This window comes from Emydura macquarii, unplaced genomic scaffold, assembly GCF_026122565.2.
Source record: "Emydura macquarii macquarii isolate MOO-44397 ecotype Brisbane River unplaced genomic scaffold, CSIRO-AGI_Emac_v2 contig_1790, whole genome shotgun sequence".
Taxonomy (NCBI): domain Eukaryota; kingdom Metazoa; phylum Chordata; order Testudines; family Chelidae; genus Emydura; species Emydura macquarii.
Window position 1 is genome coordinate 1,994,417 of NW_027131927.1, and position 26,541 is coordinate 2,020,957.

The 26,541-nt window shown below is 59.9% G+C and overlaps 1 protein-coding gene across 1 annotated transcript in view; it reads right to left on the reverse strand.

The window, feature by feature from the left end:
- Positions 1–25,606, reverse strand: part of SPTBN4 (spectrin beta, non-erythrocytic 4) — a 51,309-nt gene extending 25,703 nt beyond the window's left edge. The window contains 17 exon segments of the mRNA XM_067556584.1: positions 1,297–1,387; positions 3,936–4,138; positions 6,805–7,561; positions 13,065–13,202; positions 13,589–14,459; positions 15,236–15,386; positions 16,327–16,629; positions 17,242–17,400; positions 18,007–18,124; positions 19,082–19,269; positions 21,474–21,586; positions 22,112–22,227; positions 22,706–22,786; positions 23,323–23,414; positions 23,952–24,125; positions 24,892–25,043; positions 25,462–25,606. Of these exon segments, the coding sequence (XP_067412685.1) occupies positions 1,297–1,387; positions 3,936–4,138; positions 6,805–7,561; positions 13,065–13,202; positions 13,589–14,459; positions 15,236–15,386; positions 16,327–16,629; positions 17,242–17,400; positions 18,007–18,124; positions 19,082–19,269; positions 21,474–21,586; positions 22,112–22,227; positions 22,706–22,786; positions 23,323–23,414; positions 23,952–24,125; positions 24,892–25,043; positions 25,462–25,606 (3,852 nt within the window).
- Between the last annotated feature and the right edge of the window lie 935 nt (positions 25,607–26,541).

Genomic DNA, 26,541 nt, shown 5'->3' on the forward strand with positions numbered 1-26,541 from the left:
GGATGTCGATCTCTCCCCAGCAGAATTCATTAGCACAGTGCCAGCGCTGCCTGGAAACACACGCCACTGCCCTAATTAGAGGCAGGAGATGGGGGTGGGCCGGGCTAGCAACGCAAATGAGGCAGGAGCCCGAATACATTTAGCTGCTGAAATAATCCGCTGCTGGGGTTGAATTCTGCTCTCAGATGCGCCGGACTCTCTGTCTGCCTGACTGTTCGTCCACCCATCCCAACCCCACATACGCCCCTCTGTGAATCCATCCACCCATCCCCAGCTGCCTACTCCACTGCCCATCTCTGTCTGTCCCCACAGACGCTCACTGATCTATGCCTCTCTGCCTCTCCACCCTGGCTCCCCATCGGCACCCCTCACCGCAGTATCTGGACACTTCCCCCAGCAGCAGCCTGTGAAGCGTTGGCCATCCCAGCCATTTCCACCATGGCACAAGGAGACGGACAACTGCCTGAGCTGCCATTTATCCAGCCTGGTTCGGTCCGTTTTTCTGCGGGCTGTTGGGAGGTTCCCATCCCAGCTCCCTGCTGATAAGAGGCTGCCCCCAGCTTCCACCCCCGTCCTGACACCCTCACTCAGCAAAGGTGCTTTCAGGTGGGACAGCCCTGAATGCAAAGCTGAGGGGGTCTTGGCTGGCATCCCTGGTGCCACCAACTCTATTTACCGACGGGGATTCCCAGCCCCCTGCCCCAGTCCTGCACCCTGACGTTACTGCGCGCTAGGGAGCCGGCCTTGCGCATGGCTTGTCAGGCACCGTCTCCAGGCATGGCTGTGCTGTGGAGCTGCCAGCACCCTGGCCGGATGAGGGAGGCAGAAGCCAGCTTGCTGAGCCCGCTCAAGTGTGCATGTCCAACTTGTGTAGTGGCTGGACGGGAGGAGAGGTTTGGAGACCAGGAGTCAAACTCGCCCCACGTCACCCCGACTTCAGGCAGTGCTGAGCTCTCCCCCTCTGAAAACCCGGCCCTTTTAAGGCGCCCCAAGTCAGTCCCCCAATCCCAGCTGCCTCTGGAGCTGGAGTGCTCCTTGCTCCTTCCCTGAACTCAACAAGGAAGCTGTGTCGAATGCCGCACCATGTGGCCAGTCCTGATGGAGGCCATGTGTCCCGTGTTGCTGCCCTTCCGCCCCCACCCATGGGCTGCCTGGCTCCTTGGTGCGCCCCGGCCAAGTGGTCCACGTGAACAGAGCCCAACGGGAAGCACCAGGAGCACGCGGGGAGCTGGGAGCACAGGGTCCGCAGCTACAGGACGTCACCCACCACACAGGGCACGAGGGTCCGGGTCATACCTCGTGACAGTTCTGCAGGAAATGCTGCAGATCCAAGTGGTCTTTCAGACGCTGCATCCACTCCTGGGCCCGCTGGAAATTCTGGTGGCTCCTGTAGAAATGAAAGATCCTGGCTTAGTTCCCTGGACAGAACCGTGCAGTTAATGCAGCCCAGCCCCTGGCTTGGGCCTCCGGTTGGTGCAGGGATCCTGGGAGGAAAGGTGGAAACATCCAGCAAGAGAACTGAACTTTAGACATCTCCTATCTCCAAAGGCACCCTTCTGTCGGGTGGGATTATATTTCAGAGCACCAAGAGACCCCGACGGAGACCACGGCTCCTACTGTGCCAGGGACTGCACAGACAGAGCGAGAGTCCCTGCCCCAAAGAGCACCCAGTCTGAATAGACAAAGGGGAAACTGAGGCAAAGAGAGGGGAAGCGGCAGACAACCTAGGCGTCCTGACGCCCACTCCCCAGTCCCAATGCCCCACCTGCTGGCCCAGCAGCCTCAGTTGGCTCCAACGGGAGTCGAGCACACACAGGTTTCATCTTAAACAGGGGCCTGAACTGTCTTGCCGGCACAAGGCTCCCCGCGCTTGCCTGGGATGTACTAAGCTGGCACCCCTCTCCGGCCAGATGCGGCCAACAAGCTGAGCAGGACCCATGAGCGGGTGTTTGCTCCTGGCCAGACAGAACCCACAGGCTCCTTCCCTGGGTGGGAGGGTGATCCGGGCACCAGGGGGGCATCGACTGGGGAGGAGATCCCAAGCTCAGTTGAGAGCCAGCCCCCCTTGCAGCCTCTCCACTGACTCTTCTGGGTCTGGATCGGCCCCAGGAGGAGCCCAGGGCATGTCCTACATCTCACCTCTCTGATGAGGGCACGGTCTTTGCCACAGGGGCCGGGGAAGTGGCAGCATTAAGAGACACAGCCAGGCAGCACCAGAGCCTTCCCCCAAGGAGCTGCTGTTGCAGCAATTTCTCGCCAGGACCCTTTGGTGAGGTGAAGCCAAGCCCCCCTCTTGCACCCCGGGGAAATGCAGAGAGGGAGCGAGCTGGGAGGCACCTGAAGAAGGAAGCTCCCAGCCACCTGGCAGGATCAACCCTCCAACAGGGCCAGCCTAGGGTCAAGCACCAGGCTAGGACTCCGGAGAACCAACCCTACTAATAGGAGCAGGCAGAGACGTTTGTGGGGTCCCGAGCCAGGACTGGGAGCCCTCAAAGCTGCCTCGCGATGGGTAAGACCGACCAAAAGCATTAGGAGTGAACTCACTTCAGCCTTGCACCTGCCCACGTCCCTCGCTTTATTCCCATCGTCACAAGGGCCCAACCGCTAGAGAGCCAATTAAATTACCCACGTGCTTCACTCGCAACAAGCACCATCATCCCTGACTCTTCCCCGGCGCTCGCTGCCAGGAGATTCCCCAAGCGCTTTACAAAGGAGGTCGGGTTCGTTAACCCCATTTAACCTCTGGGGAAACTGAGGGACAGAGTGCGGCCGTGACCTCCCCAAGGACACCCAGCAGGCCGGGCAGAGCAACCTGACCTCCTGACTCACAGCCGGCGCCCGACCCACTAGGCCCTTCCTTAAATGCAAAATCCACACGCATTAGCTTCTGCATGTTCCGGCCCTAAATCAAGGCAAAAATCAGAGGTAAACAAGCCTCAAGTGACATTTTTTAGGGGGTGAATTTAGAAAAGGAGAGCAAAAATGCCTGGTTTTTAAGCCTCTCCGTTTTAATCTGCTGGGAGTCAACACAAGAGGTTCACAATGGCGCCAGGAGATGCGAACTCAGCTTGAATTAGCAGTGGAAGACCGATGCCCAGACCCTGGCAAACTAGGACTCACCCCGCAGGGGTTACAATGAGCAAAAATGCTTCTTTGTTCATTAAAACCACCCCCCCAAAAGCGGGTCCATCTGGTGGGTGCGGATAAATATATTAACGATTCGGCTGCAATTAGAACGTCAATGGAAATTAGCTGTCGGGGCATGAAGCTGGGAGACTTCAAAGGGAACGGAGACGCGCTGGTGACAGCTAGGAAATCTAATGACCCAACATGCCTTAATGAGGAGGGAGAAGCGCTTAATTGGCTCTAATGTAGGGTTGATTTCAGCCTCCTCCCCAAAGGGTTGCCCTCTGGCACCGAGGGCTCTTCATCTAGGATTTCAGGGTTATCCAGGAAGCCACCAAAGCAGGAAATGGTGCACGGAGGGCCCTGCCCTGCCACAGATCCACCAGGGAGGGGACTTCTCTGCCCCCCATCACCGTAGCATCAAGGGGCCTCCTGCTCTTGAACGGATGTCTCCTCCCTGCACCCATGTGTGTGGCGCTGCTCTCCCCACTGCTCCGCGGAGGGGACTGAAATCCAGAGCGACTCAGGCCTAGATTTTCAAAGGGAGCTCGGCACCTAACGCCTCCGGGAGCCGAGCCTGAGGCCTTGTTTGAGGTCAGAGGGGAAGCCTGCGGTGGAGTGGGGAGGATTGAACCTGGGTCTCCGGAGTCCTAGCCCTGGTGTGTGGGTGGGACAGGGGCTGACCGGCACCTGGGGGGAAAGTAGGGGGTGGGACGGGGGTCTAAGCAGCTCCCGGTGAAGTCAGGCAGGGAAGGGGCCCTCGCCACGCTGCAGCCACGCAGCCAACGCCAGCCTGGTGCGGGGCCTACTTGGCTCTGAGTGACGCCATCTCCTCCTCGGCGCGCGCGCTGTAGGGGCTGCCCTGGCGCACCAGGCTCTCCCCAGCTCGCAGGGCCAGCGCCGTCTTCGGCAGGTTCAGCTCCATGGTGGTCATGAAATCCTTGTGCTTCTTGATGGCCTTCTCCGCCGCCTCCACCGTGGTGGGCAGCTCCGCCTGGGCCAGGGCGGACTCCTGGAGAGCAGCGGGACGACAGAGGTTAACACGCAGCCCTCAGGCGGCCTTCCCGCTCCCAGGGCGGCCTGCAAACATCACCCCGACCTTGCCGTCCCCCCACCACATGGCAGGAGCCCCTGGGGCAGAGGGAGAAACTGAGGCATGGAGGGGGACGCGACTTGCCTGAGATCACACACCACAAAGCTGGGAAGAAAACCCAGGAGTCCGGGGGCCCTCAGCATCCCCCTCTCCATACTCTAACCACCAGACCCCCACTCCCCTCCCAGAGCCAGGAAAAGAACCCAGGAGTCCTGGCTCCCAGCCTCCTGCTCTAACCCCCAGACCCCACTCCCCTTTTATAGCTGAGGACAGAACCCAAGAGCCCTGGCTATGAGTCTGCCCACTATGACCTCTCTTCTCGCAGGCGGTGTGGTTATTTTGTTCCTTTACTCCTCTTGGAGGAAAATTCCTCCCCCTCTTTCCTTCCCTGCCTTGTCTCGGGCCATATGCACACACCCAGCCCCACTTCCAAGCGGCTGCGTTCGGGAAGCGATGCGCAGCTGTCTCTCCTTGTTTGAGTCAGCTGGATGCAGGCCGCCACAGATGCCAGCTTCCCCGTTGGCGCGCGCCCGGCACGCACGCCAGCCCGAGCGGAAGGGCAGAGCGGCTCAGGCCTTAAGCCAAGTTGGTGGGCTTTGGGTCTGGCCCTTTGTGCTGGCTGGCTCCAGTCTCTCATGGCACCGTAGGGAAGGGGGACCAGAGACGGGGAACCTCCAGAGACCAGCGCGGGTCTCCGAGCCTAGATTCCACCTGCCACGCTCAGCCCCAGGAGTGGCCCCAGAAGAGACCTCTCCCTCTCCGCACAGATCCCTCTGTCCTTTACACCCTGTTCCACTGGGACCGGCTGTGCAAAATCCAAAGCCAAGCCGCAGACAGGACTGAAGGCGAGGAGGCTCCTAAACCTGGAGCAGAACTTCCTCCCACTGGCCTCCATCTGTCTGGTCAGCCCAGAGGGATGCCTGGACCGGGGTGGCCTGGGGGTTTCAGGATGCAGCAACGCACCTGTTTCAGAGGGAGTCAGGAGACCTTGGTTCTATGCTCAGCGCCACCACTGATCTGCTGGCTGGCCCTGGGTGAGTCATTTTCCCTCTCTGAGCCTCAATTTCCCTCCCCACTCCTAGCCTATTTAGAACGGAAGCTCTTTAGGACAGGGGCTGTTTCTCACTCTGTGTCTGCGCATAGCCCGACACAACGGGGCCCTGATCTTGTGTGGGGTCTGTGCAGCGCCTGGCATGATGGGGCCCTGATCTCAGTTGCAGCCTGTAGGTGCTACCACAATGCACATCATAACTAGTAAGTGCTGTCCTGACTTGGATCCTGACTCCCCAGTCTCTGGGCTGCACTTGGCTCCTCTGACAGTGGTTAGCTCTTAAATTAGCTAGCATTTATTTCCAATCCTCTCCCAGAGCAGGTGACTCCATTTCCTGCAGTGCTGGATACGCTGGGCAGGCAGAAGGCCCTGCAGCTGGGACAGGGGGTGCTGGGGAGCGGGTGGGAACCGGCACCCACAGCGCTCAGATTTCATGCCCTAAGTGGCCGGTGTGATGAGTCGTGCCCCGGCTCAACCATCGGCCAACAAAGCATCCGCTCGAGCCCAGCTAATGCTGCTACTGCTCTTTCGCCTGCACCAGGGTGGAAGTAATTGGGCTTTAGAACCCATCTGGGCACCCCGGGGCGGAAATCATTCTGAACAAGTGCCAACGAATACCAATTAATAATTAGTAAATAGCAGTTCATTAACAGGCCATATTTAGGAACAGCAAGCAATTTGATAAGTGTTGTTTCCTATTTCATGCCATTTGCTAGGTATTGGTATTTATTAAGTATTAACTACTAATTAGTATTTAATAATTGGCTAATAATTTATTGCTAATTACCTAAGGCTAATGAGCAATATCTAGCATATACCAATTAATAATCATCAAATGGCAATAAATTATTAGCAGTTAATGCATGGCAAAATCCAATAATTATCAAATGCCATTTAATAATAATTAGTGAGGAATACTTAACAGATACCAAATAGCAAAGGTCAATACATTTGCAATTAATATTTAGAACTACCCAATTATAAAAAAATCAATAATTGGCAATTAATTCATAACAGATACCAATAGTTAGCAAAACCAATACAAGAGCAATTAATATTTATTAATTGCTATCTGGCTAGTTATTACTAATTAGCAAATACTTAACACCAATTAAGAGTAAAGCTTGATAAATAGCTTAGCTAAGAGCAATAACTGCCAATCAATTCTTAGCTAATGGCAATTAATACTTCAAACATCAATTAACAATTCATACAAATAAATAGCCAATATTAATAACCTTTCACTATTTAGTAATAATTAGCCAATCATTTGTCAATTAATAACAAACCATTAATAATTAAGAAAAATCTATTAATAGTTAGCAAATAGCTATAACCAGACATTGAGTCTTGACATCAATAAATTAGTAACTGATCATTGGCATTAATGATCAAATGCCAACCGATAATCTACCAGACTAAGCAACTACCAGTGCATAACTGGCAATTGGCCGTAACCAATCAGCAATGAATTGCAATGAGCAAGAACAAGCCCCGCCCCCGGTCACCCAGGAGGGGCAAGGCTCAGCGTTACCTGGTTGTACAGACAGGCATCGGCCTGCTTGACGTCCCTCAGGAACAGGTGGAAGATGTGTGCCTGGACCAGCATCTGCCTCCGGTTCTCCCACATCTGCAGCAGTTTGTTCCAGCCCACATCCAGCTTCTGGAGCCACTGCTGGAGCGAGAGGTAGGGGATGTCAGCCTCCTCCAAGGCCAGCAGGTCGCTGAGCGCCTGGATTTTGTTGTAGTCCTCCTCGTAGCGGTCGATTTCCTCCTTGAGGGCCACGTGTTGGTTCAGCAGCCGCTCGGCATCTGCCGGGTTGCTGGGAAGCTCCTCCGAGGCCACGGACGTCTGGGTCTTCACCAGCCAGGTCAGGAAGTTGTCCAAGTCCTGGATGAACTGCTGCAGCCGGCTGGCAACGGTCAGTGAGTCCTCGCAGCCCTGCAGGGTTCTCTTCAGCGCTTCCCACTCCTCGCTGATCTCCTCGAACTGCAGCAGGACTGCCAGAGCCTGGGCCGGGTGGGAGGCGGCCAAGGCCTCCCCCTCCTGCTGCAGCTCGATGAGTTTGGGTTCGAGGACCACCAGGGCGGCCTCCATGGTGGAGAGTTTCCTCTGCAAGGCGAGCACACCACCCAGGTCGCTGGTGCAGTGCTGGGTGACCTCGATGGCTTTGCGCTTCTCCCGGATCTGCGCCTTGATCTCACTGCACTCCAGCAGGTAGTTCTGGATCTTCAGGATGGAGCTGAGATGGTCCTTCTTCTGCTCCACCAACTCCACCACACGGTTCCACCTGGGCACGCCAAACACAAAGAGAAGCGCGTGAGCGGCTCGGGCGTGCCTGCCGCTCCCCGCGAACGCCCCCAGCTGCGGGCGTCACGCAAGAGACACGCAGCTTTCATCCCAAACAAAACACCAAGAGTCAAGTCAGCTTCTAATCCTTGTGGCTGTTGAGAACAACTGGGAAATGGGTTCCCCAAAGGCTAAAAAGTACAGGCAGCAAATGAAGCCATGCAGGTATTCGTCTTTTTTTTTTTGTTTAAATCTCATGATTTATAAGACAATCTCGTGATTTTTTGCAGCCTGACTCACAATCTTTGAGTGCTTTGAGTGGGCAGAGATACAGGCATGGTAGGCTGGCTTGGAAAAGGCACAGCTGGCTGGAAAAGGAAGATAAGAAGGATGGCCCAGTTGTTAGGGCTCTAACACGTGACCTGAGAGACCCGGGTCCAATTCTCTGCTCGCTACAGGCTCCCTGTGGCCCAGTTCCTCAAACAAATGGGATTTGTCACATCCCTGAGTGATGTGGTTACACCGATGGAAGTTGATAGCGTAGGCCTGGCTTCTCTTGCTCCGGGCCTCAGTTTCCCAGAAATAACTGAGTAACCACACTGCCTACGTGTCAGGAGGATGGATTCATTAAAAAAAGATTGTGAGGTCCCCAGCTACTACTGAAATGGGGCCTGAGACAGGAAGCTGGTAAGCATGCAACACAATATCAAATGCCAAGGAACAATATGTAGCAAATATCAACAAAGAACTAACAAAATGTGATAGAAATGAGCCAGATCAATTTGTGTTGTAATTTTCCAAGAACATTTTCCCACTTAAACAGACAATTTGGGGCCAAACAACATTTTTTGTTATTTTAAAAAACAAAAAAAAGGGGGAAGGGGGTGGGCAAGTTTCATTTTAAAAATGGTTTTGGAACAAGGGATGTTTGACCATCTCTGTTCTGTGGAAAGCTTCCTGGTTGATGTCAATGGGTTTTGGATCAGGACCCAGGTTTCCTGGCTATGGGGCGGGGGGAAGGAGGGACAGGGTGTGCGTGCGTAGGTGTGTGTTCCATGCCACAGTGCCGCTCTGTCTCCCCCTAGAGGCTGTGCCCCATGAGAGCTTTATGAGTCACCTCCGACATCACAGGCCTGGTCCGTAAGCCTGGACAAAGAGGCTCCAGCTTTGAGGTGCGGAGCTGAACCAACACTAGACGCCCGGGGTCATGATTTTCAGAAGCGCCCGCCAGGGATTTCTGGCTGCCCAGCTGGACGTGCCTGTAACGGCTCAATTTTCAGGACCCAGCAATTTCCGCAAACCAACCCCTTCCCAAGGCACCTCAAGATTGAGTCCAAAATCATGGATCCCTTAGAACAGGGGTTGTCAACCTGTGGCCCCTGTGCCAGACGTGGCATGCAGGATGATTCTGAGCAGCACAAACCCAGGCAGTGGGCCCACATCACGTGGGGGGGAAGGAGTGGGGCTGGGAGGGGGGAGTAGCCGCTGCACAGCGCTGCTTGGGGCCATGAGTGGCTTCTGGCCAGGGCGCTGGGCCCATGACACATCAGAGGGGCGCGGGGGAGACTTTGCGCCCCTTCCCAAAGGTTGCCGACCCCTGCCTTAGAACATTTGTGGCCCGCCATGTGTGGCAGTTTCCATTATTCCCATGGGTTGTTTACACCGTGGCTGCAGTGGAGCGGTGCCGACTGACACCTGCCGGGAATCTGGCCCTAGGGACTCCGGTGGAACTATGCTAACTGGCACCAGCTGGAGATCTTGCCCCCCCATTGCTACAAACGGTGGCCTTTGCTAGCCCGCCCCCTCCCCAGCATGGCAGAGAGACACCGTCCGATGGCCTAAATCTGCGCCGTGCCCGGAGACGCAGCCGCCGTACGACGCGCCTCTCCCAGCACAGAGCGATGGCGACGTGGCGTTTCAGAATGGTACAGGAAGAGATGTGTCCGACCGAGTTGCCCTCAGCCCCGCGGCTCTGGAAGCCAGCAAGGAGCCTTAATGAAACATGGTTCATCTGGAGTAAATTCTACTCACTACTTAACCCCACTTCTGCTCTCTCCCAGCCTTGATCTGTGCGTCTCAGTTGCCCACCTCTAAAATGCAGATATTTTCTCCCACCCTCTGTCTGCCTCATCTATTCAGATGGCGAGCTCTTCAGGGCATAGGTACTTTTTCGTTCTGTGCCTATGCAGTGCCCGGCACGACCGGGCCCTGATCTCGGTCGGGGTCCGGGCAGCGCCTGGCATGACGGGACCCTGATCTCGGTACTGAAATACACCTCATAAACAATCAGCAGGACCCAATCCTATATGAAAGCTCAGGGTTAGGCCCGGGATTTGAAGGAAGCACCCAAAGCAGCGACGCACCAGGCAGAAGTGACGTGGCAGCAGGGCTCTGAACCAGCGCTGCCCTCTTGAACCCGAGCCGCTCACCAGAGCCGTGAGCTCCAAGTGCCTTTGGGCCGTCAGGTTCTGCTGCGGCGTCTAGACATGGGGCAGGGGGATCCCGAAGGAGATGTCAAGTGTCTTCCTGAAGAAAGAAGCCACGAGCCGAGTTGCAAATGGCTCTGCCGGCCTCAGGCAAGCTGGCGTTGGGGCAATGCAACCCCTGCTGATGCCTACGCTCCAACCTACGGCGGCTGCTCCTGGCTGCTCGCCACCACGGGGCATGGGGATGAGAAAAGCTCTTGGCGCCAGCCCGCTCTGAATCGCTCTCTCTCGCCACGTCTGCACGCTTCCCTGTGCCGCAAGGTGGGTGTGAAACGCCATGGCGGCGTCCTGCTGGGGCGAGTGGCTGCGCGATGGGACCCTCGGGATCCCTTCACACCAGCTGTGGGGCATTGGCTCGCGAAGAGGCTTCGCAGAGCGACTTGCAGGGCGCCGGGAGCTTGACAATCTCCCCCTCTAGAATCGCAGTTTGTTCTCCAAGGTCAACGACAGGCGGCTGCGGCGGCTCCGTGATAGCCGGCCTCTGGAGACTCCTGCACACACAAGGTCGAGGTCCCCGAACGCAGCACGAAATGCTGGAAGCAGCACACAGCCGGCGCGGGTTCCCAGCACCCCCTGCCCAGAGCAGGGCTGTCCACGCTGGGCAAGGGGCCTGGCGTTACAGCGAGAACGAGGAGCTGCAGCTGCTGGGGGCACATTCCCTAGAGTGATTACGCCGTGTTTGCAGACACTCCAGTCTGGCACATGCAGCCCCGTGATCACAGCTGTTCTTTCAGCATTTCTTCTCCAACCTCCCCTGCCCTTGGGGACCTCAGCGTTGCTGGCGTGAAACCTCAAAGCAGGCCCCATGTCTAGGGATGGCACCCAAAGCCGTGGGAGCGGTTCCTGATGTGGCTGGCTCCGATCCTCAGTGGGGGACGGGTCTGCACAGCCCTGCTAAGTCAGCACAGCTGGGAAGGAGCTGCACTGACTGGCGCCTGCCATGTCCCACCGAGGACAAGTGGAGGGAGGGGAGGGATGGTGGCTGGAGGCGTTCAGCAAGCCATTCAAGCAGCACTATCTCTCTGGCCAGATGGACAGATCCCTTATCAGCTGTCCACATAACCCCTTGGGAGCTCCTGGCTCATCAAGGAGAATCCGGCGCTAGCCACAGTTACCCTGAGGGCCGGCACACACGTCTCTGCGCTCTGCACACGGGTCTTTGGAGAGCTCGCCACCCCCACCCATCGGCCCCTTTATCTCTGGGCCCAGGAACCGGCAGGTGAGATGCACCAGTCAGGTGTTACCCAGGTAACAAAGCAGATTAGCCCCCGTGCCCCTCCACGCTATGTGCCCATCATATCTCCTGCTGTGCCGGCGACCTCAAGGGAAAAGACGGACTGCCGCAGACAGAGGTCAGACAGTCGGCGGGTGGTGACATTGCCCCCCGGGTGTGACGCTCTGCACCCCCATGTTCACTCTTACAGTGTAACTGTGTATTGTTCAATGCAAAGTACGTCATGTAAGATGTTTTTGGAAGGCTCCTGACGCACTGAGTATTATTGTTATAGTGATGTGTTTGGAGCAGCGTCATGTGTATGGTTACGAGGCTGCACAATGTAATATCCCCAGAGATGTGTCCTTGTGGCTTGAAACAGATTCAGACAAAACTCTCCAGGAGCAGAGGGGCAGTTCACACCTCAACAAGGCGGGTATAGGACAAACCCAGCCCAGCCTTCCAGGAACAAAGGCCTGGCCTGGGCATCAACGAGGATCAATTGGACTCTCGAGTGAGTCGCCTCCCTGCCCTGGGCCAGCTTGGAGCCTCGATGAGGTGATGCTCCCTGACTCTGGACATGGATGAAACCATACAAGGACATTGTTTGTCACCTGACCCTGAAGGGGAGCAAAGCCCCAGAGGGGAGAAGAACATTATAGAAAGGGGAGACATTTGCCATGCCCTCTCTCTTCCATCTCCATCTATGATGAACACCACCAAACAACTGAAGTGCTGACCAGAGGGGAGAACCTGGCTGAAGGGAAACCAGCCAGCCTGGGGTGGGAATCGCCTACGTTTGTAAGGCTGCTGAAAGTGTTAAACTTCGCTTAGAACGCGTTTCGCTTTTGTTTCCTTTTAACCAAAACTGACTTGTTACGCCTTGATTTATAATCACTTAAAACCCTTCTGTAGTTAATACATTTGTTTGTTTTACCTAAAGCAGTGAGCTTGGTTTGAAGTGTGCAGGACACTTCACTGGGAATAACAAGGCTGGTGCATATCAATTTCTTTGTTAAACTGATGAACTTATATGAGCTTCCATGGTGCAGTGGGCGGCACTGAACCTTGTAAGATGGAGGTTCCTAGGGTTATATCTGGGACAGGGGGTGATGGCTGGGGTCATTCTGTTATATAATCTAAGGAGTGGCTGGCTAGAAGCACTCACTCACTCAGTTAGGAGCTGCTTAAATGCTCGCAGTTGTGCATGGACAGCCCAGGGGCGGGGGGTTCTCACAGCAAAGCAGAACAAGACGGGCTCCAGGAGTGGGGTATTTTGGTGACACAGAGATTCACCAGTCCAGATTGCACCAGGGGAACATCACGCCCTGTTGGGGCCGGATGCCACGTGGCAGCGCTAAGGGCGGAGGTGGGTCAGGGTGGGGGGTCAGCACTCCCCTGGCAGGCAGCGCTGAGCTGATGCAGCGGTGCTGGGCGCAGTGAGTGCGGGCTGAACCAGGACGGAAGTGGGGCCCTGGGAGAGGCCTGGTCACTGCACAGACCCCAGTGGGGGTCCCCGTAGCACTGGGAACTGCATGGACCCCCTGATGACACACAGTTTCTGCCCCAAGCAGCCTGCAGTTTAAATAGACAAAGGCAGGTTCATGACCCCCCGGTAGGGACGTGGTCCTGAGAGACATAGGGAGGGGCCCAGGGTCACTGAGAGAGCCGGGAATTGAATCCAGCTCCCCCTCATCTCAGGCCAGTGCCCCGATCCTGAGGCTCTGCCTTCTGAACCCTCCCCAGGCTCTGTGGAGCGCTGCCTGACACCGCCCCCTCCCCGCAGCCCGACGGGGGCCTGGTACCTGCTGTTCAGATGGTCCCGACAAGACTGCACCTCGGACGCACTCGGGTGGCCACCATCCACCAGCTGCTGCACAGTCTGGTTCACGTCCAGGATGCGCCCCATCACGCTGTTCATCTCCTGGTCCAGGGTCTCGAACCTGCACAAGGCACACGTGGGCTTGTGAATGGTATAGAATGGTACGGGGCGTTCAGAACCCAGGCATCCTGGCTCCCAACCCTTCCCCCCCTCCTCCCAGAGCTAGGAATAGAACCCAGGAGTCCTGGCTCCCAACCCTTCCTCCACTCCTCCCAGAGCTAGGAATAGAACCCAGGAGTCCTGGCTCCAAACCCTTCCCCCGCCTCCCAGAGCTAGCGTCTTGGCTGCTAGTCCTTCCACCACGCAGACACAAGACAACTCCCCTCCCAGAGCTGGGAATGGAACCCAGGCACCCTGGTTTCCAGCCCAACCCCCACTCTAGACCCCAGTAGGGACTAGAGCCCTGGAGTGCTGGTTCCCGCTGCCCCTCTCCTCCAAGCGCCAGACCTGTGCTGCACCACCTCCACATCCTCCAGCCTCTCGGGCACGTCCACCTTGTTGAGCCACTGCTCCTTCTCGTCGATCCACACCTCGCAGGCGTTGACCTCGCTGAACATGCGGTAGACGGCCAGGGCGTCCTGCAGCCACTGGTGGCGCAGCACGGCCACCTCGGCCACCTCCCCGTAGAGCTGTTCCACCTCCACGATGCGGATCTGCACGTCCACCACCTCGCGGTGTTTGGGGGCCAACGCGGCCAGCTGCTTGCGCAGGGCCAGCACGGGCGCCCGGTGCTGCTCGATCTCCTCCACCGCCGCCGCGTGCTTCTTGACCAGCGACTGAGTGGAGTATTCGTCGTGGCCGAAGTCGTCGCTGGATGCCAGGCGGTAGGCGTCCTGCAGCCAGGCCAGCAGGTCGTCCGTCTCGGCGCTGAACTGGTAGAAACTCAAGGCCTCCTGCAGCTTGCGCTGGTGCGTCCCCGTCACCTCCTCCAGCTTTTTCCAGCGCTGCCGCACCTCCCGCAGCTTCTCCTGGATCTTCCCCGCGCCGGGGCGCTTCTTGGCCAGGATCTGCTCCCCCTTCTTCATGGCCTGGTGCAGCAGGGCCCGGCGGCTGCCCAGCTCCCCCAGCATGGTCTTGTGCTGGCTGGTCAGCTTGAGCACGCTGCTCAGGTCTCTGCCGCACGTCTTGGAGGAGAGGATCTGCTCCTTCTCCCGGATCCAAGCCTCCGCCTCCTCCAGTTCCTGGAAGAAGGCCCACAGCTGGCGGGAGGCCTCCAGCTCCGTGCGCCGCTGGGCGGCCAGCTTGCGCAGCTCCTCCAGGCAGGTCTGCACGTGGGTCACGCGGTTGCAGATGATCTGGGGGTCGCAGGGCTGGTAACCTGGGGCAGAGGAGGAGGGGACATGCTGAGGCCTGCTCTTAGCTATTGATTTCTGCTGGGGGAAGGAGCTGCAAAGCCAGGAGTTCTGGCTCCCAGTCCCCTGCTCTAACCACTCGACCCCACTGCCCTCCCAGAGCTGGGATAGAACCCAGGAGTCCTGGCTCCCAGCTTCCCCACTCTAACCACTAGGCCCTCTTCTCATCCCACAGCTCGGATAGAACCCAGGAGTCCTGGCTCCCAGCCCCCTGTTCTAACTACTAGACCCTACTCCCCTCCCTAGTACAGCCCTCATCTGTTCTGAAAATTGTCCGCCCATCCCCATATCTTGCTCAGCAGCCGGGGTGCTCGTGGCTTCTAACGGAAATCTCTCCCATGGCTCTCATCCCCCGGCCTGGACTCTGACCCACAGAACCCAGGAGTCCTGGCTCCCAGCCCCGCACTCACATGACAGCCCACCTGAGCGTTTGCCGTGGGCTGGAGGACATGGGGTGCGAGATATCTAATGGGGCCAAGGCTGCTGAGCTGGCTCGAGGAGACATTTGTCACCCGAACTCCGCTCGGACATCAGGTCCTGGCACCCGGCAGCACTGGCAACGGGACAGCGGGTGGGATAAGCCACGGGGCCCCCAACCCGGAGGTCATTCATGCTGAGGCAAAGCGCAATCAGACCGCCCTGCGAGGGTGCCCCCCGGCACTCCACATCCACAGCAGGGGGTCAGGAGATCCCGCCCCAGGCCGATCCAGGCTGCCGGCTCCCCTGCAAAACCCACACGTACCCTCCAGCTCGCAGAACTTCAGGGCAGCCGTGTTGAGCGCCTGCACCCGCTCGCTCTGGGCAGCGACGTCAGCTTCCAGCAGGCCATGCTTCTGCAGCAGCTCCTCCACCTCCCGCAGGTGCTTCCCAAAGTCCTTCGATGCCAAGGGAGCCTGGTGGGGGATGAAAGCCAGGTGTCGCTGCTGGTCGGAGAGATTCCCTCCCTCGGATCCGGCTGTGAAGGACCCCGGGCAGGGGGCTGCCTCTGTTACGTACAGCGCCTGGCACAATGGGGCCCCAATCCTTGGCGAGGGCCCCGAGGCGCTACTGTAACGCCCGTAGTCAGTTACGGGCCTGGAACGATGCTGTCCTTCGAGGGCCCCAATCCATGGCCCACAGCAGGCACTGGAAAGGCTTGTGGCGGGGGGAGATTTTCAAAGGCACAAATGTCCCAATGTACAGAGACTTTCACTGGAGATGGGGGCAAAGGCCCCCCTTTGTAAATCCTCCCGTTTTTTCTGCAGCAGCACCTGGATGCTCCAACCGAGATCGGAGCCCCGTCGCCCCAGGCGCTGCACAGACACAGGGCAGGACAGCCCCTGCCCCCATGAGCTCCCAGTCTCTGCAGACAAAGGGTCGGAGGAAGCCGAGGCCCAGTGAGGGGAAGGCATGTCCCTGAGGTCCCCCCAGCAGCCGTTCCCAGTCCGGTACCCCACTGCTGGCCCATGCTGCGTCTCAGCAGCTGCTCAGCCTCTCCGGACCGTGCCCCCACGTTAGGGCAGAACGGAGCCCAAGATCCCCTGGCCCAATGTGATACCCGCCCATGGGCACCCGCGGAGGAGATTGCGCCGGGCCAAACCCGGGCACAGCCAAGGGGGCAAGCTATAGACGGCAGCTCTCCTGCTTCACGCTGCACCCTGGAATGGGCGCTGGTTCCCACTGGTCCCTCACCCTTCCCCCAGGCCTCCTGCACTGGTCCAGAGTGGAACCGTGGCTCCCCCCGGCCCAGGGTACTGGTTTAAACCGGGACCCAAGCCCATATCCCTCCAGCCACGAGCACGCAGACCCGCCCCTCCCCATCCGTCCCTGCCCTTCTGGCGGCCGGGTGCCCACCTGCATCTCCTCCATCCAGTCGATCATGTAAACCATCTCCTGGAAGATCTTCTGCAGCGCCAGGTTCTGCTCGAGGCGGGCGCGCCGAGCGCCCACCAGCTCGGTCAGCAGCCCCCACTGGCGCAGGATGCTGTTCTTCTGGGCGCTGATGCGCCGCACGTCGTAGTAGCCCTCGGCTTCCATCTCCCGCGCCAGCTCCGCCACGGCCTGGACGCGCTCCTCGTAGGAGGAGATGTCGGCCTCGATGGCCTCGTGCTTCTTCATGGCCGCCTCCACCGCCGGCAGGTCGTAGCCGAAGTTGTCCTGGGGGGGGCGGCTGGGCCGTAAGAGGGGGGCCGGGCCGCTGGGGGGGGGGCAGCAGGGAGGAACCCAGGCTGCTCTCTGTCCACAACTGGCTGCCGCGGGGCGCCGGGGCCGGGTTGTCCAGCTCGAGCCATTCGGCCTCGTGCTTTCAGAGCCGGCGCTCGGGGCTCGACCCCCCCCAGGGATCCCCGTGCTACAGGGGCGGGACTCAGGCACAGAAGAGGGATGGGGCTCACCCAGCGAGACCACGGCAGAATGGAGGAAAGGAGCCCGGAGTGCTTATGGCCCAGATGCCTGCTCTAAACACACTCCCCTCCCAGACCTGGCGAGAGAACCCAGGAGTCCTGGCTCCCAACCCCCTGCTCTAACCACTAGACCCCCCACTCTGCTCCCAGATCTGGCGAGAGAACTCAGGAGTCCTGGCTCCCAGCCTCCCTGCTCTAACCACTAGACCCCACTCCTACCCCATACAGGTGCTGCCTGTGGGGCACTAAAATCAGGGCTGCTTGTGTCCTGTTGGTCTCCGGTGCCATTGGATCCGGCTGGATGGACCCATCACCTGTGGGCTGCGTAGGACCCCGGGGGCGGGGGGCAAGGCCCTGCGTCGCTCACCTGCGACACCAGCCGCTGGTTCTCGCTGAGCCACGCCTCCCGCATGCCGGCCTTGTGGTCGAAGCGCTGGGCCAGCAGCTCCAGCTTCTCCTGCCGGATGAGCTCCTTGCGCAGCGACACCTCCCGCTCGTGCTCCACCTTCTCCAGCTGGGCCCAGGCCTGGGGGTGGCAAGGCGGGGCTCAGAGGGGGGCACAGCACTCCCCCTGGGGAGCAGGAGGGGTGGCATTCCCGCAGTGGGAGGGTCTGGGGGTCAGAAGGGATCTCAGGGGGTAGGGCTCCCTCTGGGGGGGGAGCAGCCTTCGAGGCGGGGGCAGGACTCCCTTGGGAGGGCTGGAGGGCCCTTGGCCCCCCTGGCCCAGGAGGCAGCTGGGGTTGGGTTCTCAGTGCTCTGGGGGGCCTGGCTCGCGGGCAGCTTGTGGGCACCATCCTGCCCAGCCCCCACAAACTCAGCCCCCGCAAGGGTCCCCGAGACCCCCTCCCACGGGACAGGGCCCACGGCTGCTGGTAAGAGATCCTCCGGGCCCCAAGTCCCGGCAGACGCGGACAGGGCAGGGTGCATGGCACCGAGGGGGAGAGACCATGGGGGGCAGGTGTGTCTGAATGGCCCCATCCCTCACACCTCTGTCCCCCACGGCTCCCCACATGTTCCTGTCCCCCCATGGCTCCCCCATCTCCCCCCCCCCCCCACACCTGCCCATCCCCCCCCCCCACTGCCCCCATCCCCCATGGCGCCCCCATCCCTCCCATCCCCCGCGCGGCCGCACCTTGTTGACGTCCGACAGCCCCGTGCCCTCGCTGGGCACGTACAGCTTGCGCCCGTTGGCTCGCAGCTTGCTCTGGATGCTGAACAGCAGCACCTCCAGGTTCCCCTTCTCCTGGAACCTGCCGACAGAGGCAGCCAAAGTGTTACAGCCGCTTCCCTCCCCCCCCGGCCATTGTCAGCCCCCCTGGCCCTGGGCCTGTCACCCCAGACAACGCTGCACCCCCTCTTTGCCCCATGCCCACTGCAGCCATCCCCGCTGGCCTGGCTGCAGCCTTCACCCCCCCCACCTTACCCAGGTCACAGCAGCCCCCCGGCCCAGGCGGGCTTCCCCCTCCCTGCTCACAGCCAGAGCGACAGCCCCTGGGGCCCACCCCCGACCCGCAGCGCCCGGCACGACAGGGCCCCGATCCCCGGCTGGGGCCCCCCGGAACGCCTGGTTCTCTGTGGGCAGGCGCCATCTCCAGCAAACCCCCTGAGGCTGGCACGAAGAGGCCGACAGGCTGCTGGGGTCTCGGCTGGTCTGCATGAGGGGCCCAGGGCACTGCTCATGGGGCTGGAGATCTCTGGAAGATTGGCACTGGGAAAGGGCCCAGGGAGGGATGGTTCCCCAGGGGTGCCTGGTGTGGCCCTGTCACTGGCACCAAGTTCACATGGTGATCGCAGAGAAGGAAACTCTCCAGTCAGCTGGGGGTGTCGCGGCTTTATCTGCGCCAGGGACCTGCCTTGTCTGCGCTGGCGCCAGCCCGGACAAGCTGCCGCCCCACCATGCTCCCAGAACCCTGTTTCTGGGAGCCGCATCAGGCAGGGTGAGATCCAGGGTGGCGCTAGCAAGGGTGGCCGTGGGGCAAACCTGCAGTGGTTCTGCCATCCGCTCCGCCCACCTGGGGTTCTGCCTACACCCCACCATCAGGGGGCGCTGGGCACACATGGCCCAGCTGGAAACAGAACCGGGACCCAGAACGGTCTCGGCTCCCCCTGCGAATCAAAGTACTCCGCAAAGTGGGAAAGACTCTTCCTGACTCCCGCCGCCAACGTCCAGCCACCACTGTGCCCAGACGTCACAGGCAGCCACTCACTTGACCGGTTTCTCCAGGGTGCAGAAAGTGGTGAAGGCCTGGAGCTGCTGCTGCACCCCAGCCAGGGAGTTGGCGAACTTCTGGTTGCTGATAATACCGACCGTGCGCTCGATCCACTCCAGCAGCTCCGCCGCCAGCAGCTCGTACCGCTCCATGATCTTCTCGATCTCCAGCGCCTGGTCGAGCACCTGTGGGGACGGGGAGGGGGCCAGGCTGGTCATCCCAGCAGCAAACGGGCCTTTTCCACATCATGCAGCAACACCGGCCTTCATCTCCCCCTCTCCCCCTGGCCAGTGCACTCCAACTGCTGCTTGCCGCCCTGCCCGGGATCGGCCCACTGCTCCCCCAGTCTGCCGGAGACGCCGGCCGTCTCTCCTCGGGACCAGCCCTGGAGTGGCCGTGATTTTCCACACGACAGCAACACCAGCACACACGTGCAGGCAGTTCTCCTGGGCGAAAGGTGCTTGAAACCAGGACAGCCTATGGAATGGACTGGTCTGACTGCGTCCCCAGTGGAGGGGGCATTGCACAGCTTTAATCGCACCAGCAGAGCCGAAGTGGGCTTCGAGCCCAGCCTAGGTCAGTTCTCACCCCATCCTCATCACCGGAGCAGCCGGGCACGGCACCACCTGTGCATGCAGGCTGCAGCCCTTTGTCCTGTCTGCGTGCAGCACCTGGCACAGTGGGGCCCCGTCTATGGCTGGGACGCAACGGCACCGCAAATGATAACACAGCAAGCGCATTTCTACGACCCTCATCAGCACTGCCCTGCTTTGCATTACAAGTCCTGATTGAGATCGGGGCCCCGTCGTGCCCAGACACAGACCGAGATCAGGGCCCCGCAGCGCCAGGAGGCGACTGAAGGATGGATTCTTAGAGCGCCTCCCCGCTGTGGTACCTACGCGACGGGGCCGACGTGCCATGAAGCACGGGCCCAGAGAGGGGATGGCGACTTGGCCGAGGCCAGCAGCAGATCTGGGAACAGAACCCCCATCTCCTGGGGCACAGCCCGTTGCCCCTAGGCCACGCTGCCTCTCTGGGAGTGGCCCGCTGGCGAGGGCCCGCTGTGCGGAGGCACCGGGGGTGCTGCAACAGGCGCTAGCTTCCCTTGCCCTGCCCTGCTCTCCCCCCACAGCTCCTCCCAGCAGTTTATACAGCCCAGGGCAGCATAGTGCCCTCCCCACCCCAAGCCCCGATAGCCTCCCCATAGCATCGCGGTCCTTTGCCATGGCAGCCCTGCGCGGGGGGAGCTCTACCGCCGGGGCTTGACGAATACGCTGGAAAGGAACAAAACAGATGGGCTTAAAATAGCAGCCGGCTGTGCCCAGCTGTCAGCAGCGATCTCGTCAGCACGGGGGGCAGACAGGCGAGCGCCCACCCAGCCGGCCCTCGTTCCTGCTGCCCACCACGAGCCGAAGACGGCCAGAAAACACCCTGAGCTGCCCAGCCCGGATAAGCTTTTCCAGGGTCAGCCTGGACCCCCTTTCATACCCTCACCAGGCAAAAACTCAAACCACCGGCAGGGGGCTCCACTGAGCAAGAGACACGATTCAATCCAACCCCGTCCCCGGCATGGTTATTTGCGCTAGTAATGCTTGCACGCTGGGGGGGAGCCGCTCTGATTCACCAGCATTTCACACTCGATTCGCACTAGTGCCAATGGGCACCGAAGGAGAACTGGGCCCGTTACCGGCACTGGCAGCTCCCGGTTAGGCTCGGTGTCAAAGCAAAGTAACTCAGCGGAAGTGGCAGATGGGGCACAGGAAACGTAAACTTCATGTGACCAGGCTCCAGGAGTCATGTGACTACATCAGAGCTCTGCTGCCACAAGTTGGTCCCATTAAAGATACGACCTCACCCACCTCATCTATTTAAAAAAAAAATAGCAGGTTTCTAGCTCATGCAGTCGTGAGGAAAAGCTCAAAACCGTGACCCGACGCTGCGACGCTGCCTGAGTCTGCAGAGAGCCTGAGTCCATTGCTGGGAGGGGGGAGCTGCCCCGTGTGTGACCGACGCTGCCTGAGCCTGTCGCTCTGAGAAGTGCAAACTGCCCCACACACGTCAACATGCTGTTAACTACCAGCGCCACTGCTCCGGGACACCGCAGGGCCCCGATCTTGGATCTGTGCAGCACCCAGCACAAGAGAGGGCCCCAGTCTGAGCTCTCCCACGCTGCCACGTCATGGTGCGCCAGGAGCTGCAGAGGGCCCTGCGCCAAACCGCGGGCACTATTGCAGATTAGGGGCTGGCCCTTGTGTCACATCCCACAAGGAGTCGCGGTCACCCTGCCACCGGGTCAGCGATCCCCTGCCAGGGCTCGTGGGTAACAGGTTGAGCTCTTTAACCCGGCGAGACCCGGTGCCCCCCGGCAGCCATCCCCCAAGGCACCCACCTTCCCAATCCTTTTCCCCTCCACTGCAAGGGCCTTCATTTTGGAGAAGTAGTGGTAGAAAGAGACCACGTATGTGATGATGGACTTCTCATCCGGGTGCTCCATGTTCACGTCTGCTGGGGGGGGGCGGGAGGGAGAGAGAGAGAGAGAGAACGGCACCACTCAACAGAGACGCCTGATCCACCGGCCTAGTGCCTGGTATCAGCGCGAATGGCTCGAGCCAGCGCCAGTTACCGCAGTGCCAAGCACCTCGCGATCTGTAACGTATCTATCCTCCCAAGCCCTGGGGAAGCCAGGCGGGGGTAGCCTCTCCGTGTCACAGATGAGGAACGGAGGCTCCGAGCGACCACGTTATTATTATTTATTAGGTGTATTACGGTAGCGCCCAGGCACCCCAGTCCCTCCTCCCCAAAGCTTCCAATATAGGTATAAGACAGTGTGACCAGACCAATGGTGGAAGGGAAGGGCCTCTGCCACTGTCACCCAGCTACTCAGCAGTCTGCTCCACCCCAGAGGTGGCTGCATTCCAGGCACACAGTGTGGTTTCACTTTGTACCAGGCATCGGCTAGGCACCCAGGCCACGCCACCGAAACTGCACCCACGCGGGGTGGGGCGGCGAGAGGAGACACGGGGTTACCTTCGGGGTCAAGCAACTTGGTCAGGCCCAGCTGCTGCTCTGCCGTGTTGAAGGCCTGCTGCAGGTTGTAGGTGGCGTTGGATTTGGTGAGTTTGCTGAAATCAATGAGCTCCGGCCTGGGAATCAAACACAACAGCCCCTGACGGAACTTCAGTGGGACGTGCAGGGCTTAGCACCCTTAGTCCTGGCTCCCAGCCCCTTGCTCTAACCACTAGAACCCACTCCCCTACCAGAGCTGGGAATAGAACCCAAGAGTCCTGGCTCCCAAGCCCCCTCCCCCACCAATCCATCAGCCCTTACTCCCCGCCAGAACTGGGGATGGAACCCAGGAGTCCTGACTCCCAGCCCCCTGCTCTAACCACTAGACCCCACTCCCCTCCCGGCCCTGGGTACAGACTCCGGAAGAACTCTCCATTCTGGTGCCCTGATGTATTGCAGAAAATCAGATTCCTGCTGGGAAGCTGCCGGCAGCTCAGAACCAACCCAACCGATCTTGGAAACCAGCCCCCGCTGCAGGACTGAGCGCTGGGCCCTGAATGAGGCTCCTGCCCCCCAACCCTACCCCACCCAGCAGGAGGCGGCCGCCCTTCAGACCTGTGCCTGTGGATCAGGGCGTTGAAGGCTAGCCCGTCTCTCCAGCTTGTGCTGAAGTTCTGGATATTCACTTCCGGGTACCTGGAGAAGAGTCCGAAAGGAGGGACAGCGACGGCAGGGGCAGCGTTAATGCAGCTGCGCGTCGAGGGGCTGCCCGGCCCCCCACCCATGCCTGCAGCCCGCTGGCCACCTTGCAACCTAGGGACAGCCTGGGTGGGTCAGATCTACCCCATCCAGAACCAACTGGGTCTGTGCCAGGACAGTGGATTCCGAGCTGGCGCTGGCTTGGTTAGCGCCTGGATGGAGGCTGATTTGGGTTTAAGAGCTGAACCCCGTTCCGGAACCAGAACCAGCCGCCAGACCGGAAACCCGACCATCGGCACGGGGGCTTGCACGGGGTTAAACTCATGCCTTGGTGCGAGCGACCCAGCTCTTGGCCCGGGACAACACCAGGTCCCTACACACGCTGATCTTGGGACCGGCTCCTGGGAGGAGATGACTCAGCCCCAGGTGCGACCCATGACCCCGGCGCCCAGCCGCACGGGATGCCCAGCGCGAAGGCCAGCTGGGCTCCAAGGGGGTAACCGACCAGCTCCAAAGCCCCCGCCTCCGCTCACCCTGCCGTCTTCATCTGGCACCAAAGCAGCAGTGCGTCCTTGGCTGAGCGGGTCTCCCTGTTGTCTTCCGTCTCGATTTTAATCCCCTGGATCTGGGCGAGGATAATTGACACACACGCCATGGAAACGCTCAGCCCTCCCCCACCGGATGCCTGGGTTCCACTGACCGCTCCCCTCCCCCAGCTTGAGTCCTCAGGTCCCCAAGAGCTGCTGCTGCTGCTGGGGAATCCCCCCCGACTTAGGAGACCAGACAGCTCCGCCCCCTCTGTCTGGCCTGGGGAAGGAGTGGGGAGAAACCCATGCATGGCGCCAGTTGGCATCGCTGGCCCTATACCACACTCCCAGGGGGGCGCAGAATGTGCTGCAGTAGCTTTGCGATCGACAGGGGGTCACTTTGCCTTTATAATGCAGCCAGCTCTGGGGTGAAGTGCAGCAGCTGAGTAACACAGCACAACACTACCACGCGGAGTGGGCACAGAGCCCACTGAGCCCCCTGCAGCCCTATGGAACCTCCTCCCCCGCCACACACACATCCTGGAACACCTGATTTGTCCCTAGCAGCTGCCGGCCCAGGCACTGCCTTTGCTGGACCCTCCGGCACACAGCGCCCCACGGCCGGACCCTCGTACCTGGAACCGCAGGATGATGGTCCAGATCAGCCCCAGCGTCAGGCGGTGGTTGCCGTCCACAATGTCGTGGGAGCCCACGTTCTCCAGGTGCACGCGCTGCTCCTTCAGGAATTGCAGCGCCTTGTCCACGTTCTCCAGCGAGTGGATTCGCATGCGGCCGCGCGTCGGCTTGGGCTGGGGGGGGCCGCAGGGAAGGGTGTGAGTGCCTTGCTTCTGGCTTCCCCCCCACGCAAATCCTCGGGCCGTGCAGGCGCCCCCTGCCCAGCTCACGCTGCTTGTCCCCTGTCCTGCAGCCCTTCGAGGCATCTGGCCAAGGGAGAGCTCTCTGCTAATGCCCCATCTTCGCCCCGGTCCAGGCAAACCACCCTGAGAACCGGAACCAGAACCAAAGAGACACCAGGAAGGGCCCTGCCACAGCCAGGCAGCCACTGGGGCTAGACACAGCCTGGGGATACCATGGTGAAGGTGCAGGATGATAAACGCCACAGGCAGAAGAAAGGGGCAGGGAGGAGCCCAGATAGACAAACAGACAGAGGACTATGTAGGGGGACGGACAGATGGACACAGACAGGAGCACTGTTTCCTTGGCCAGGGGACAGAGCCACGTCCATCCCAGAACCCCTTTATAAAAGCACCCCTCTAATGTCACCACCTCCTGCTGGCTCCTAGAGATAGTTCCCTGTCGGCGCCGGCTCAGGACACCACATCAGCGTCCTGCCAGCCCCAGCCAGCACCGTTTGGATCTTGCTGGGGCACCCCATTGCCAGCACCCCGGCATCTACCCCAGCACAGACTCTGCTGTGGCAGCTCCCTAGAGTCCCCTGCCTTGCTGTACTTTACTGCTCTTTCCCAAGGACAGCTGGGGGATGTTTGGCCCTGGGCGGAGCTGGCAACCCGGCCCCACAGCCCCATAGCACCGGGCTGGCCGGGGTGTTCTCACCAGCTGCTCTCCAGACAGCACCTCCAGCAGCTTGGTCAGCACGTCGCCATCGCGGAGGTCGGCATAGAGGTCGCCGATGCGGCAGGACGCCCGGGCCAGGTGCGAGTTCACCCACTTGGTGAAGGTTTTCTTCTGCACGGCGTCGCGCTCGTCTGCCAGGGTCAAACACGGCGGGGTCACTGCCCTGCCGATACCCCGGGCTGCTGGCATAGCTGGTCACGCATGCAGAGCTCCCCACTGGCACCCCCTGCTCTAACCAACGGAGTCCACTGCCCTGCCCATACTGGGAACAGAACCCAGGAGTCCTGACTCCCAGCCACCCTCCCCGCTCTAAAGAGCATAGCCCACTGCCCTCCCAGAGCTGGGAATAGAACCCAAGAGTCCTGGCTCCCAGCTCCCCCGGCTCTAACCACTAGACCTCCCCACCCCACCCAGAACTGGGGATAGAACCCAGGAGTCCTAACTCCCATCTCCCCTGCTCTAACCACTAGAGTCCACTCCCCTCCCAGAGCTGGGAATAGAACCCAGGAGTCCTGGCTCCCAGCCCTAACAGCTAGCCTTCAGATGTACCAGCTAATGCTTTGATGCGGGAGCACTCAAACAGCTTGGCCGTGGCTGTGGCCGTGGCGTCATCCCAGGCGTGGTTGTCTGTGTTCTCCCAGCGGCTGTTGTTGTTCTGCGGCTGGATCTCCATGTTATCCAGTTCGCTGGCCATCAGGGAGCGTTAATGTCTACCAGGAACAAAAGCAAGTGACAGAATCTGGGCCGGGATTCGCGGAGACCCCGATCCAGCCAGTGCAGGAGGCAGTCCCACAAACCGCAAGAGAAGCACCAGCTAGAGTGCTTTGCTGGATCAGGGCCTGACAGCTGCTTTGGCTGCTCTTTTCTAAGCAGCATGAACAGCGCCAAGCGCTTTCCAGCAAACAGCTGCGCAGAGCCAAGTTGCTGGAGCGTGATATGTACTGGTGCATGTGCAATGCTGCACACGCACTGTTTCTGCACGGTGTCCCCTCTGCACACAGCCCCCCCGCACCCTGGCCTGCACAGGAATGGTCTCACACAGCCATCCGATCCCTCGTCGTGCAACTGGCAACACGCACCAAATGCATGCATGAGGGATCGGCACACGAATGCTGCATGCACGATTCACCGGCGTGCAGGCTGTGCTCGCTATCCCCCGGGCACGCCAGCGATAGAACTGGTATCCGCCGCACCCCAGCTTCGTGCCCATGGGTTCTGCCCACATAGATGCCATCCCGGGCATCTAAACACCGTGCACAAGTGATCGCAAGGGGCAAAGCTGCCCCCTCAAATCACGTGTGCGCAGTTCAGCTGCTCCGGCACGCAGGCGTTTGAGTTCACACACACAGAACCCTGTGCGCCTGGAAGCGGGCTCTGTTCTGCACACTCTCAGCCTCCTGGCCAGCATGCGAGGGCTTTGCACACGTGCGATTCACCCAGCCAACACTGCCCACGCTCAGGAGTAAATTCTCTGGGGCAGGGACTGTCTTTCCTCTGGGTCTGGGCAGCACCCGGCACAACGGGGTCCCTGATGCCAGCTGAGGCTTTCGGGCACTGCCACAATCTAAATGATTCATCATAACCCAGACGCTCTCCCTGTAAGACGGACCCGGCAGCAAGACGCCAGAC